The following is a 15,823-nucleotide window of genomic DNA, read 5'->3' as shown; positions in this document are numbered from 1 at the left end:
AAAACAAGGACAAAGATCTGTGCGTAAGAGTGAGAGGAAAGCTAGACTAGAGTTTGTAGGATAGATATAGAGATAGAGATGGATACGTAGATAGATGAAGAGGTGATTTAGAAAAGGATGGTGAAATAAGTTGGAGTGGGGAGAGCTATGGTGCGGGGTAGAGGGGAGAGGAGTAGGAGGAAGCTAGGTTCGGAAGGGTGCGATGGTATAGTGGGTGTCCAGAGCAGGTGGAAGGGGGGTGTAGCAAAGAATTGAGTGCGACGAAGATAAACCAAGATTGAGAGAGAAAGAGAGAGAGAGAGAGAGAGAGAGAGAGAGAGAGAGAGAGAGAGAGGTTGTTTAGTTGGCGTGGAGAGGAGGTTGTGCAAGAGCGCGCACGTGAGAATGAGAGAGAGAGAGAGTGATAGTGTGGTGTTGGCAGAGGGGGCTGGAGGTCCGTTGAAGTAAATCGCGGGAGGTTCTGGCTTAGGCTTCGGTGCTCGTTGAACGAGGGCGCGCAGACGAGAGAGTTCGGGCTGTATATAGGAACTGCTGCGAAGGATAGCGCGACGAACGGAAACGGGAAAGCTGCGCGTTGCCAGTAGGCGTCGGCCGAGAGATTCCGTGGGTGTCGCTAGGTGGCGCAGCTGGCATTCTCCTGATCCCCGTAATCGGGTTGGCCGACTACATTCCTGCTATATACGTACTCTCTCGTCGCGCAACACACCACCATACAATTCCTCGTGTGTCGCTCACTTGTGTGCGTAAAGTGAATACGGTGTAAACGTAGATGCGTGTGCGCCTATCTGCCCCGAGAGTATCCGAGAGCTCCGAACCCACCCGAGTCCCGAAGTACCGACTTGCTGACATGGCGTCCTAGCGCTGCACGGCCCAAGTCGCACGTCCTCGGTGGAGAGCACCCCATCAAACTCCAGGGCTCCCAGGATGCCAAGGTAAGTCGGCATTAATCATACTGCATTTAACAAATTAGAAACTCTTGGATAGAGAATTTTACGTTATTTATCGCGAAGCTCTGCTGACATTGGGGAAAACCAGGCGGGCGGTTAACTTCGATGGGTAGAAAGAGAGAGAGAGAGATAGAGCGAGACGGTGTTGTGTATCTGTGTGCATGCGCGAGAGAGAGAAAGAGAGAGAGAGGGATCGGGAGAAAACATATAATACGTGCGCGTTTTCCTGTGGCAAAAGTTTCCCACCCGAAGGGTCGTTGCCATTCGCACGCTTACCACTGGACATACGATCGATATTTTCCCTGCCAGACCTTACGTCTTTTTTTTACTTTTACACCCTTGGTCCTATCTTTCCACTCACCCCCTCCACCCTCCTTTCCGTCTCTCAACTCTCCTCACCGTCCCTCGCCTCCCCCTAGCCGCTCTGCCGCACCCCACCATCCCTCCCTCCTCCCACAACGCCCCTCGGAATTTCTTTCCCTCGCGCCCCCTCCCTGCTCCCCTTGGGTGTGTGCGTTCGTGCTCCTCTGGAAGTATGCGACTGTCTGCATGCGTGTCCTCGTTCGTCGGTATTTGTGTGGGTATACACCCGCAGTCGCAAAGCAGCCTCTTCTAGCCTCTTTCAAGGGTTAACTTTGACACCAGACTCGGTATATAACGATCTTTAAATCCGAATGATATTCTTGTTTATTTTTCATTATTTTCCTCTCGCTCGTATTGCTGCGATAGCGCTTCGTGTTTATTTCTTTTTCATTTGAAAAGGATCGGGGTTGGGCTTTTTTCTCCTCTCTGTTCAATGATTGCAAGCAAAGGGAAGGGAAGGAATGGAATGGATGAGTTTAGAAGGTACTACGTGGCTTATCGGCGCATCGAGCGTGCCTCTCGACGTGGATTTTCGATCGGGTGAGAGAGGGTTGCGTAAATCTCCCCTTCCTCCCCCACTCCATCAACTGCCCCACCTCCGGAATTGACTCGTAGCGCCATCTCCCCCGGTATCCTTGTCCCACTGGTCCGCGCGGTTCTCTCCCTCTAGTCTGTTGCTGCCTTCAGCCTCGTACTCGCTCACTCCCCAGGTTCGTATCAAATTCTCTATCCTAATTTCTTACCATAAATTCACCGCAATTTCCTCTCGTCAAAACTTTCTTCTCATCACCACATCATCCACCTCGACGTACCAGCTACCAATTTCCGCGAATCTTCATATATATTCATATACAAAGACATACATACAAACATATATATATATATATATATATATACATATCTATATCACGCGGGGTGCGGAAAGTAAATATTGTTAATAATACAAGCAAGCACGCAGCTATCGTTGTATTATTTCCATCGTCAAGCAACTCATCTACGGACGTGTATATCTCGTGTGAAAAAGTGTGCGTTGGCGTTTTTTTTCTGCTTTCTCATATGAAAATATTTAACTCGGGATAAACTGGGGATTGGGATCGTGGGATTGGGAAATTTAAATGGGGTAGAGTAGGGAGATTGAGGATGGAAGGGATACGCAGTGGGGTAGAGCGAGGGAGATTTTTTTTTATATCTTTTAGACAAGTGGATTTTGGTTTGGTTTTAGAGTAGGCGCTCGGTTGCGAGTTACGAGTAGATAGAGAAGAAAAGAGAGAAACGGAGTAAAGTGAAGTGAATAGAAGAGAAGAAAGGAAAGGAGTGGTGAGGTGAGGAGGAGAGTGTAGGTACGTTCCTGGGCATAGGCGCCGCAAGAGGGTGCCGTCGGCGCTACGTTTGCCGTTCATCCTCCCCCTTTCGCGTTCATTGAGTTCCCCGTCGGTGGATTCCTTCCCTCATTGTCGCTCGGGCCTTCGTGGACGCCCCCCGACCGATCCTCCAAGTGCCTCCACAACCCATTTGGCTCCGAGTCAGTCTTCTCCCACAGTCTCACGGTAACCGCGTGTGTCTCTTTCACCCATAACAGGTGAGTCTCGTTTCTTCTCTCTTTTTCTCACTTCTTTCGCGCATACAGCTAACCTCGTCCCTCCCTCTTTTTCTCCCCTCTTCCCTTCCCACGTGTCCAAAGCAAATGCGCAATCATTGCCATCCCGTTTACCCAGCACGTGTTTCGCCACTTCTATTCTAAATTCTCTCTCTCTCTCTCTCTCTCTCTCTCTGCGTCTCCCCACCCACCCACTCTCTCGCTCACTCTCTATCTGCCTCTCTGTCGTTCTCCTACATCGGGATAACTCCCCAGGAGTCCTGGGTGACCTCCTTGTGGTGCTTCTTGTGTGCTAGTGGTGAACAGTGCGGTTTCTCTATACGAAGAGACCACGGTGATAAATATTCGGAACCGATCGTGATCTTAAATGTCTCTCTTTGGCGAGATACGCTTGTAATACTGTGGATTAGCAAGTGAATAGAGTTCGAAGTACACGATAATACGACAACCTCCTCGTGGATTCCTGCGCGACGATGGATAACTGTGCGAGTTTTTGCTCGGTCACCCCGACCTGTGTGTTAGTTTCTTTTTCTCTCTTTCCTAAGTCGCGTTTTCTCGCTTCGTCCAGTTTTTACTCGTACGCCACGAAGCTTTCCGATCACTTTTTTCTTTTCCTAAACTATTTGTTTACTTTCACCCCCTCCACTACCTCGTTTTAGCCATCAATCCGAGTTGTATTTATCGTTAGAAAAATCAAGTTTTTGATCGAGACAATTCACTGTACAGTCGTGTGTGGTAGTTTTGAAAATTAGTGGAATGAATTTTGTCGCGCGCTGACATTTCCAGTATGCTTGCTCCGAGACTCTAGAGAACAAGTTTTACCGTTATTCGTCAGTGACGCCATTTATCTCGACGAAGGATTCACGTTATCTCAGAGATATAAACGTGCTCGAGCAGGGATTGGACTTGGCTCCCCGAACGATACTCGCCTCGGGATACACAATAATATACGCCATTGTTGAATTCCCGAACGTGTTTTCGTCGTAGATTAGATCGCGCTGCGGATATAGTACACCTTTATCATTGTTGCTTGGTGAGGAAAAACTGTTGGTTAAATTAAAAAGTAAATATGAAAATCGACCTCCCTCCCCTGCTAAGAATCGCAGCACCGTATAAACCACGTGGCCCAAACACGTGGCAAGATATTCTAACGCCCAACGCCTTCCATCTTGAAAACACAGTATATCATATAAAACACTCGTAAACTCATATTTTTTACTCCGTATTTACATTATAGTATTATCTCGACTATGATTATTATTTAGTCCAATGGTATGCCAGAGACAGGATTTTTAGGGCGTACCTTTGAATGAAATCAGTAATGAAGAGAGCGTCGCGTGGGTTATTATTGGAAGTAGGGTGAGTGCGAGAGAGTGAGTGGGGGGGGGGGGGGGGGCGAAGGGGGAAGGGAGGGGCAGTATTGAAAAACTTTTGTGACAAGTGGCTGTGCAGTGGAGCGTTCGTTCACGTATACCCCACGTGTGTTTCGACGAGAATTTACATACGACTTCCTGCGGGCACCGGATTAAAGTAGCGTGACGATTTTATCGCGGTACCCGCGAGGGGTTGAAGCTTCAATTATGCTGGCCATGATGGTGCCCGTAAGCTCTACTTTCCTACCAGATTAATTTAATTACTCTCTAATAAACCTCTTTCAATTTCCCCTCGTGACGCTCCCTATACAGTTTCACATTTTACCACTCTCCCAAATATTTCTCTATTGTGAACTAACCTAACCTACTCACGCCGTGGATGCAGTCGTGTCTCTTTCCATCGTCTCCCCCTCCTCCCTCCCCCGCCTCGCGTACCAAGCAGATTCTCCCGCCAACGTGTCGTATATCGACACTAGAAGCAGAGTCGTTTGGCTTTCCCCACGGTATTTTCTTATCGGCGCCGTTAATGACTGCAATTTGTGTCGGCTGGCGAGAAAAGCTCGTTTAACCTCCATTACACCGCGATTAGCCAGCTAATGGAGGGGACAAACCACTGAATTTGGCCGTGAATGGAAAAAGGGCTTTCCATGTGATAATTGGACTTTGACCAAAAATTCCCCTGTTTATCGGACGCGCTTAATACGCTTTCTACACGAGTGACGCTGCTCTCTGGCAGTCCGGAAACAAGTTGGGAAATATTCTGGGATATTGAAACAGGTGCACAGCACCTCGGTGCAGGTCCTATTTTACCCTCGTTGGACAGGGCCCGTGGCTCCATTGTGTGTCAGGGCCCAACAAAGCGAGCGCAAACCTGCATCAAACGCGCGTTCCCCTTTGCACAGGCCTTTTGTCCACGTAATCGACACCCCTCTGAATATCATTACACACGGTACGACGAGGCTTCCTTTAATTCTTATTCCCTCGTCGTTTTTAGACACTTTTTAGGAGCTACAACCTGTAATACAATTTTCCTTGGTTTTCCATGGGAATTTGGGGGTTAGACTCGAACTACGCCAATGTGCGTTGAGAGGTCGTCGTTGTCGTCGTTGCCGTCGGTGTCGCGTTGTCGTGCGGTATGGAGAGGGGACTGAAGGGTAAGGGTAGTAGAAGAGAAGGGCGAGAGAAGCCAGCCAGACATAGAGAGGTTAGGTGGGGGCGAGTGGAAAGAAAAATGGCCGACCGCACATCCTCCCGTTTGCGTGTATTTCCATACACGTCTGTTTGTCCTTGTCCCCCGTTAGCGTTTCTCCTCGTCCATTCTCTCCCCTTCCTCGTATATCTGCAAGTCCCTCCGCGTTTGTGTGCGTGTGCGATAGAACGCAAAGAGGGGCAGAAGAGTCGCTCGAACATTGTCGTCTCGGCATTTTGCCCCATCGCGCGCGCTTTCTCCACACTCTCGGCTATAATTTTAGTTTCTCTCTCTCTACCTCTTTCTCTTCTTCCCCTCATCATTACATCTGGAAAATCTCTCCGAAAGAGAACTGAATGCGAATTTTCAGACTGGGTAAAATAAAATTGGTCGTGTTTACGTTTAATCGTGTCAGGTTTTGAAGAGGTTAGGTAGATGTTCGCTAGGAATGCCGCTACTCGCCAAGAAGCCACGAAAATGTAGGACGTACTTAAGAGAGAGAGAGAGAGAGAGAGAGAGGGGGGGGGGGGAGTGGGGGAGATATTCCTCCTGTTAGCCAATCGCTTCTCCCTTGCCGCGAAATTCTCCGTTACCTGCTGTGCTCGAGCTCCCGTAGGCTAACGGAACGTCTCTGTGTATTACTCTCTCAAACACACACACACGCGCACGCGCGCGCGCCCTCTTGCCCTCATCCGTGAATTCTTTCCCCCTCCCTTCAGCTTCCACTCCGAACTTCTTACGTTCCCAATACTAGGAATTTTAATCAAACAGCGTATTTACACACTTTTTTCTCGAAGCAGAATGGATCGGGTTGCGAGCAGGCCAATATTTACGAGTTAATTGTAAGTGTGTCTCTTTGTGTTTGTGTTGGTACGCAAGCACGTTCGAGCATTCGTCGTTCCAAGCACATCCTGGCACTCCCCCAGTGGGAGGAGTAGTGCGACGAGGGGCAGATATGCCAGAGAGCGCACTTGCACACACGCTTACGCATACACGGACAGACACACGCACGCACGCATAAACACAGTAGACAAAATCTTCCCGCTTGGAATTATATCACTGCTGTACGGGGAAGCAGCCAAACCCTCGTTTCTCTCTCTCTCTCTCTCTCTCTCTCTCTCTCCCCCACCGTCTTTATGTATTGTGCGTATCTCGAGGATTAAAATCTTGAGTTCCTTGGCTGCTGCTGGCTACAATGGCGGTGCTCCGATGTGAGATCATTTTCCTATCCTTCGATTTGCCCATTGTGCGGATGAAAACGCGATCCGCAAAAACTGTGACAAGGTACCTACCTGCAATTGAAGCGCTGCGATTCGTCATGCCTGACCGCGTTAGCCGCTTTTCTGTTTCTCCCCTCTCTATATCTATCTTCCGTCTCTTTCTCTCTCTCTCTCTCTCTCTCTCTCCTCTCCCCATCAGCCTGTCTCACCCTATTTCGCCTACGCTCTCTCTCTCTCTCTCTCTCTCCCACCCTTGATACACTCGACGCCAATCGTTATACACAGGAGGAAAAAAGAGAACGACAAAAGAAAACACTACGACGAAAGAGACATCGACTCAATTTTTACAGAATTCCTTGCAAAAGCAATTCCACTGATGGACACGTTCATCCTTGAGCGATGACTCAGCGGAATGTTTTGCTATTGATACGCATCACCCCCCCCCCCTTCCCCTTCTCACCTTTTAGCAAACAAAACCACGCGGAATCCCTAAATCAGCAAGAATTTTCACGACGAACAGCCCCTCCAGCGTTATCCGCGACTGCGAGATCCTGAATCATTTCTGTAAAAACGAAACGCAACATCTGCTAAGAACGTCTTATTTATTAATTTATTTCTTTTCTTTTCAAGAAAAATCGAGTTCCTCCGAAGGATGAGAGAGTTTTAGAGTTGGTTGAAAAGTGTTCGTGCGACGTTGCGCGTGTATCCTTTGCACGCGGAAGCGCTGGCACGAAAAAACAAGAGCACCGCAGGAGGAAGAGAGATAAGGAGAGCGAGAGAGAGAGAGAGAGAGAGAGATTGTGGTGGGAGGGAGGGCAGAGGGGGGGGGGGAGGGGGTTCAGTGTCTCGAAACGCAGCGGTATTTGCCGTGCTTTGTCGTTCGTTTTGTGCTGCGGCGTGACTCTGCCGTTGATTACGCAATGCGTGGCCATGAGAGGAGCGAGTCGTGCACGCACACAATCGAGCATCACACGTCACGTAAAACGTCCGTGCGAGCCTCCAGCAACACACTGGGAATGCACTGTGTGTTCCGCTCCCTGTTCTCGGCTCTGTCCTCTCCTCTGCTCTCTTGCCAATCCTCACGCACGTGCTTCGGCTTCTCACTCACACCACTCCAACAACACCCACTGCTTCATCACGATGAGAATCGATTGATATGTACTATACACAAAACTGTCGACTCGTCCGTCTCCCACCACGGATTTGTTCGTTTTAGCTGCACTACACGTCGTTTTTATCACGGCGACCTGCACTAGGAGCAAAGATCAGTAGTGCAGAGTGTGCAGCTAAGAGGAACAAATTCTACGATGAGTAATGCTCGGTAGATTTGTTCGTTGAGACTGTGATGTGCCATTTTTATCACGTTATTTCATGGTAATTGGAATATCGTTCCGAGCAACGAGATCCAACCATCGAAAAAGAGGCTTACGTATGAAACGGAAAGCATGGTGGGAAGAAAAAACGTTAGCAGTGTTCGTTTTAGCTATATTATCTGCACTTTATACAGGGTCGATCTGTAAGAGGAGAATAAAGCAGAAATAATAGCTAGGACGAACAGACCTTGGATTTGTCCGTTTCAGCTGTACTTTCTGCACTTTTTTGCACTCTACAAGTTTAGACGAGTAAAGCACAGAGTGCAGTTAGAAAAAAAAAATGTTAAGATTTTTTGTTTCAGTTTTATTAATATAGTTGAAATTATTAAAAGTTGTAAGAGCAAATTTATTAAAATTGCAAAAAGTACAGTAGATTAGTATGCTTCTGGATTGGTTATTTTTCTTATATTATTCGCACTTTTTACAGTAACAAAAGAGAATTTATGAGTAGAGCAAAATTGAAAATTTATCCAAAGCTACTATTGATTTGCCGAATTTTATCACTCTGTAGTGGCCGCCACGCCCACAAAAGTCGAAATTGTTCGAGGTCTCTATTCTCTCTCTCTCTCTCTCTCATTTCAATGTTCCTCCATATTTGGTTGACAATTTTCGTGACGTTTTCTTCTACGTCCAAGGTTTTCCGAAACACTTTTTATTTCTTTTCAAATTTGTAACGAAATCCAATCTTACGATTAAACAAAAAATATATCTAAAGGAGCATAGATTGGTCGAATTTGTATCACCCTGTAGTGGCCACGCCCACAAAACTAAAAATCGTCCTAGTTCCCTCTTAGTTTGCTCAGTTTATTTTTCATTCTAGATTCGGACGATATCTTTCGTGACGTTTCGTTTTACGTCCAAGGATTTTCCAAGCACTTGTCGTTCGTTTCCATTTGTGACGTCAGCTTGGCGGGGCTAACACCGACAGGCGTCAAAATCTTCGCGTGTGCGTGCCTCCTCTCCCCTCCCCAGTCATTGTTGACTATTCACGTGCTCGGCGTTTTTCTCTCTTTTTTTTTATGTAAATCTTTAATTGTGCAACTCGCCTTAGTCCTGTATAGCTCACAAACTCGTCAAGGTGGTTTATGTTCCTGCTCGGAGTGGATGCTTCCTCTCTCTCTCACTCTTCCCCACTCGTTGCTTTACGCGTTTGTGTTTCTGTGAAATTCGAGAGGGGGGGGGGGGGGAGGGAAGAGGTAGCTGCCGGATAACGGAAGATGTTCCTGCTCGTCTAGTGCAGCACCAGACTGACTAACTTACCTTCTAACTATACCAAAATCCAAATTTTTCTCTCAATATAATTTCGTTGATTTAGACAACAAAAACTTGAATTATAAATAATTTTCTGTTTCTCTTATCTTCATCTCGTTATTAATGTTTATTTGATAATAATAAATATGATTAATTTGTTCATTCCCTTCCTCTCTGAAATATTTCCTTGTAAAATACCTTGTTACAATTAAAGTGGCAATTTTCACAGAGCGCCCTCTACAATCCCGCCAAAATTACATTTGCACTTATATAACATACTCCGACCTCTTTACTCTTCGTATGCTTCCCCCTCCCCAACACTACGTCATTGGACCAATGGCAGATGTCCTGATTACAAATCAGTAAGAATCACCGATGTCTAGCAGCTTTGTTCTTCAATCCTAAATAGCTATATGATTTTTCCAAAAATTCGAATTTCATATTTAGAAATGTGTTGAAGGGCCTATTACAACTTCCTGTTGCTTCCATCAAATAAAAGCAAACTAATATTTCTTTTTGACCTTCGAAGGACTAGGATTTTCCATTTAAAATTGACCCTCTGTTTCACAGAAAATGTGTCCATTATAAAACCTACACCATCACCCATATATCAGTGTGGAGTTTTTTTTTATAGATTACTACTATAGTGACCGCACCCGTCTTCCTGAATTGTTAATTGTTTGTTCCACCGTATTATAACCGAGCATTAAAACTCAATTAACGAATATCGATCTACTTTTATCTGATCGTAGTAATGAGAATTTTTGATCCTTCGTTGAAAATTTTCCAAACGTGGCATACGATCCGTCAGAAAATATTTCATCGATAAGAAAGCAAAATTCTTCCTTTCCAACGCATCGATTCGATCTCCAAGGAGAAACAATATCGCAGTCTTGGTAATTCTCGAATACCGTTTTTCCTCGCTACCATATTTAACCAAGGGTGATGATGGACAAACGACATAGCGAATATTCACCTAAGTGTGATATTGTAAAAAACGCTATAGTAAATATTGAATTACGGATGATTTTATACAAAAAAGACATAATAAATATTCAAGCAAGTGTGATGTTGAAGAAAATGACATAGCGAATATAAACGTAAACGTAATTCAAGACAAACGGAAGCTTAAGCGCATTGATTTCGCACAGTTTAACGCTTCCATTTCCCTGCCAAGAATTACGTTCAAACGCACGTCGCTTCGTTCCTCCCCCGTGACCCGAAAACGCTCGAATTTGGAGTTTCGGAGAATGTTGGGTCGTTCCACGAAGAATTTTTGAGTTGGACTGTACAGGCGTCGCAGCGTACATGGACCGTCGAACGTGAGAAAAATGCATCTTTTTCGCAACGACGAGATGCTATTTTTCAATCAATTCGTTTAGCGTCGATAAAGTGGTGCGACAGGAAGAACGAAACCGTTGGACGTGTATCGATTCGAATGCGTATGGAGAAAATGCTATTGATTGGACGTCCTTCCCCCCACCCCCTCCCCTTTCCAGAACAATCAGCCAAGTTTCTCAGCGAACTCGAGCACCGAAATGACGAAACAAAGCTGAGGATTATACATTCGTATATATTTATATATATATGTGTGTGTATATTATAAAACAGTGGACAGGCTTGGATTTCCATAAGTCCCGGCTTAGAAATTCGTCGGCTTATTATCCGAGCCACCACCGTGTGTATTATCCATCGTTCCATCCACGAGAAAGACACCCAACACTCGCCTCATTTTACACGTTTCGCGCGCCTGTGAAGCCCGCCACGAAGCGATATATCGCTCGCTGGAGAAACGAGGACGCCAATCCCTCGTACACACGTGCGATATCGTCAAACTCTCCTATGAAAAACCTTTCGTCTACTGCTATTTCGATGCTTCTCCGCGAGTACTAGAAATCTCTTCATTTTTTCGATCTTGCTCCGACGTTCTTTATTTTGGTATTTAAATTTTTACTTTTTTTACCGGACGAGTATTCGTTCCTTCTATTGGACACGGCGAGAATTTTCATAGTATTAGAACTTTATTTGGGTTTTTTATTATTTAGAATGGTTGTTCTCGTCATGAAGAGGTTCGTGTACTGGGCATAAAGAGATTTATTCGAGTGCTAGAAATATAATTGAATTTTTAATTCTACAAGTTTGTTGTTTTTATGAAGTATTTCGTGCATTGGACATGAAGAGATCTGGCGAAGAAATAGAAGAATTTTTTAGTTTTTTTTTTTTTTTCAAAAATTTTAATATTAACAAAAAAATTATTGATAGATTAATTATTTAAATAAGGATATTTTAATGTACCAGGAATGTTCCTAGTATTTTTATAATTACAAAGGAGGCTTTTAAAATTGTGGAATAATTAAATTTCAAATAGATTTCAAAGCTGTGGCGTACAAATTTAATGTATGGAAGATTGTTTCCCAACACTGCCAATTATTTTTTATATATATTAACTCTCGAAATCACTTTGGCAGAAGAACGGGGGCAAAATTCATCGTTCAAATTGAGAAATTAGAAATCTTGGGAGGGAAATAAAGAATTTAACAATATCAAAACTCGTTAAAAAAAGTCTCAATTAAATTCTCTATTCGAAATTGACCGAAATCCTATCATTGTTCGCTCGTAAAATCCTAACGATCCGAAATACATTGTTTCCTCCCAAAACCAAGAAAAATCATTCACGAAACGTTACAATAATTTCTACGTCGCAGTTCGATTTCAGGCTCTGCTTAGAAATCAACGTTCCATGAACGGTTTTCAGTAGTACTGCAGCAAACCTATATTAAAACTGATTCTAAAAACAAAGACACGGAGACCCTCGCGCTGTTGCAAAAATTAAAAAAAAAAAAAAAACAACACGAAGGTAGAAGCGACGAAGAATTAATAAATAATAATATCCGAAGATTCGCGTATATATAAAGGAACTAGAAACGTAGTTGCATGGATAATACAGGAGGAATAGAATGAGCGCGCGCGTGGCTCGTTAAGTATCGTTCTATAGCGTGGGTGTATACGCACGACCCTGGAGGATGTAGGCGCGGAGAGAACAGCAACGCGGCAACGCCGTAGCAGTCGCGCGAATAGACGCGATTCTCTCGGTTCGTGCCTTTTATGTAATTTTCCCCTCCCCCCTCTTCAACGTCCAATAGCGATCGTGTATGCAGCGTACGTTCGTTACGTTACGTTACGTTACGTCCTTCCTTCCCCTCTTGATCCAACTTTTTCGAGTTGCCTCTGGAGCAAGCAGAATTTAAAAAGCCGTTACGTCACGTTACGTTACGTTACATATTTCCTCCCCATCCTGATTAAAATTACTACCAAAGCGAACAACGCGACTTGCGATCAAAACAGCACGTTTCACGCGACGAAATCTTTCATGCCTAATTCTGTTTCTTTACGTCACGTTACGTTACGTTACGGTACGTTTTCCTCACCCTCCTGACCCAAGCGTTCTCCATAATTGCCACTCGAGCAAGCAACAACGCACGATTACAAAATCCCGTTTCGCGTGACGAAATCCTCCATGGCTAAAAGTCTAGGAAGGATGAACGAGATTGCATGAATATTCCTGATGAAAAGAAAGAAGAAGCAGAGTACTGATATTTGTGGTGTTTTGCAGGTCACGAGGGAGAAGAATATGATAGGCCGATGAGTCAAAAAGCAAGCGACCCAGCAGAAGCAGCAGGAGCACGAAGAAGCAGAGGAAGAAGAAGAGGCAAAAGGAGGAGAAGGAGGAGGAGACGAGACGAGAAAGCAAGAATAGGAGAAGCGGAGCTGGAGGATTTGGAGTGCTGAGAAACGAGAACGACGGAGAGGGAGAGAGGGTAAAAAACTTTGAACACCAGGTCTCTGATGTTAGCGGACATTAACGGTAACCTGGCGGATCTGAGAAGCGAAGCGATGGCGTCGCAGAGATTCTGTCTGCGCTGGAACAATCATCAGAGCAATTTGCTCTCCGTATTTGACCAACTTTTGCACGACGAGTCCTTCGTCGATGTTACTTTGGCTGTTGAGGGCCAGTTACTCAGGGCACATAAAATGGTCCTGTCAGCATGTAGTCCTTATTTTCAAGTATGTAAACCTTTCTCTCTTTCTTAGGAATAGTTTGTCTCCACTTATTGGTTACATTTATTTTTCGTTAGTTGACATTGCAAATTTTAGTCAATTCTATTCGCAATTATATAACATTTTTCAACTGGATAAATTTACAAGGATGTTTACCAGTGGGTGGAAGAGTCAGACTTTTAGCAGGATACACATGTAGCGCAATTGGAGACTAATTTCTATGTACTTTGCAGGCTCTGTTCGTCGGGCATCCGGATAAGCATCCAATAGTCATTCTAAAAGACGTCCCATACGTGGACATGAGGAGTTTACTGGACTTTATGTACCGTGGCGAGGTGAGCGTGGACCAGGACAGATTAACTGCATTCTTGAGGGTGGCAGAGTCCTTGAGGATAAAGGGACTGACCGAGGTGAACGAGGATAAATGCGATTTGCCAAGCATCACCTCGTCACTGCTCGGTAATCAGAATGCAGTGCCTCCACCACCACCGAATCTGCACAGGATCAATCAGATTGGTCCGCACCACCACGTACCCCAGAAAAGGTTCCATCATATGTCCAGTCATCCACTTCTTGGCTCTGCCTTGACTGCCCCAAAGAGGAAACGTGGAAGGCCCAGGAAGCTCTCGGGCTCCTCGGACACTCCCATTGGCGAGTCCAGTCAAGATCTCCAAAGCTGCTCGGGCATTGACCTCGTGCAAGGCTCTCCGGAAATGCTGGAAATGAAGATGGGAATTGATTTCCAAAGCGAGTCCACCACTGGTAGGAGCTCTGGAAATGGTAGCTCCAGTGTTAACTCCAACAATCATGGAAATACGAGCCTAGCTGCGTCGTTGGCATCCTCGAGGAAGGATGAGCCTACCGAGAATGGTACTGATCCACCAGAAACCACCAGGGTCAAGCGGGAACCTGAACCAACACCAAGCACCTCTGCGCAAGGTAACCACTCGATCACAATTCGATTCCTCATATTGTACATTCCTTTACTCCCTTGTATCCTGCCAATTTGCAATTCGACTCTTCTCTAACTTGGCTCTTTTTTTAGCTTCGGATGAGACGTTCGCGCGACCACTGAGTAGACAAGGGAGCGAAAGTTTCAAGCAAGGTAAGGATACACTGAGATTAGACGATCGGAAGTAGCCCCCATAACATGAGAAGAACACTGTCCTCTCACGAGACGATAGCATTTTTTTATACAGGAGTATTACGAGACGTGATAAACTTGTGGATTTTCTTGTCGAGAGTCGAGCTTCCGTGGAGGAGAATAATCTGTGGTAACGAGTGGAATGTCGAGAAATTGTGGAAATCTAATTACCATTTCGCAATACTCTTGTACATGGCGAGATTACTGGCCACGTGAATTTACACTCGACCGAGAGATGTTCCCTGTCACGTTGGTTTCTCGACAGGAATAAGCCTCAGGTTCATACTGGAGATGAATATTTATCCGATCAAAGCTGTGTAATATTAACAATAAATAGCATAAGAACATCAACGAGAGAAGTGAAAGAAGAAGACGTGATGGAAATAACTGATCCATGGATGTCGAACGATTCTTAACGACAGAAATTCAAAGATTGCGAAGATAACTCTGCTAATCACTTTGACTTTTCAGAAGACACTCACCTGTTAACAGCGCAAGTTTCCCTAAAGTAGCCAATGGCGATTTTTAAATCCATAGCTCGTAACGTCCTCGTGCAAGTACGATTCTTGACACGTGGGTATTCTTAGCGCTCCAACCGACTTAGGGACACGTGCGAAAACGTCTAAATTTCACACATATACACTGACGATACGTCAGAGAGGAAAAGAAGGTGCACGACAGAGCGATGCACTCGCGACTAATACAATATATATATATATACAAGATGACGAAGATTTAACAGAGAGGAGCTGAAATATCTCACCTACACATTTGGAGCTTCTCGTTTACGCTTCTCGTTTACAATTCATTCTGTGTGTCTTTCCCAATGTGCTGGGCCAATGTGCGAACTTTCTCAATCTCGTTCCAGCCCATTCGCCTACACCTGTTGAGCCTCCTTTCTCCACCAATACCACACTTGCGATCCCAACAAATTTGAACAACACTTTCACGATCACTATCGATAGAGCCGTCCGAGAATCGAAGAGAGAAACTACGCCATTGGCCAATTTGCGCAAGGAGGAGGGGGTGGAGCCAGCTTAGAACGGTGCTTGAGTTTTTTCCCTCATTTTCTTTTAAAACGCTGGTTAACTTGCTTATCATCGCTGCAAGAAAAGCGATACGGGAGCATCGAGACCGAAGGGGGATGAAAAACGATGAGTATAAAATCCAAAGTCTCCTGCTCTGTTGCGTTTCATTCTCTTTCTGAATGATACGTCATTATACGAGCCCGATGACCATCGTGGCGGATTTCCATCTTCCGGATCCTACTGTGGCCCTTCTTTTCACATAGAGGATATCTCCATTTG

The 15,823-nt window shown here is 45.2% G+C and overlaps 1 protein-coding gene across 8 annotated transcripts in view; it reads left to right on the top strand.

Annotated features, from left to right (window-relative positions):
* The first annotated feature begins 483 nt into the window (after window positions 1–483).
* Window positions 484–15,823, top strand: part of ttk (zinc finger and BTB domain-containing protein ttk) — a 36,781-nt gene continuing 21,441 nt past the window's right edge. The window contains exons 1-4 of one of the 8 annotated variants that reach the window (XM_066731001.1): window positions 484–932; window positions 12,927–13,378; window positions 13,606–14,311; window positions 14,418–14,477. In XM_066731001.1, coding sequence (XP_066587098.1) covers window positions 13,160–13,378; window positions 13,606–14,311; window positions 14,418–14,477 — 985 coding nt within the window. In that variant the 5' untranslated portion in view covers window positions 484–932; window positions 12,927–13,159. Of the gene's footprint in view, window positions 933–1,933; window positions 2,021–2,540; window positions 2,890–3,233; window positions 3,425–4,382; window positions 4,509–12,926; window positions 13,379–13,605; window positions 14,312–14,417; window positions 14,478–15,823 lie in introns of those variants that run through there. The other 7 variants (XM_066731000.1, XM_066730994.1, XR_010823002.1 and 4 more) reach the window with 7 other exon arrangements.

Source organism: Prorops nasuta, unplaced genomic scaffold, assembly GCF_024137725.1.
Source record: "Prorops nasuta isolate Cenicafe-Biocafe unplaced genomic scaffold, Cenicafe_Pnas_1.2 PNAS00008, whole genome shotgun sequence".
Lineage (NCBI taxonomy): Eukaryota > Metazoa > Arthropoda > Insecta > Hymenoptera > Bethylidae > Prorops > Prorops nasuta.
This window is presented reverse-complemented; position numbering and strand designations above follow the sequence as displayed.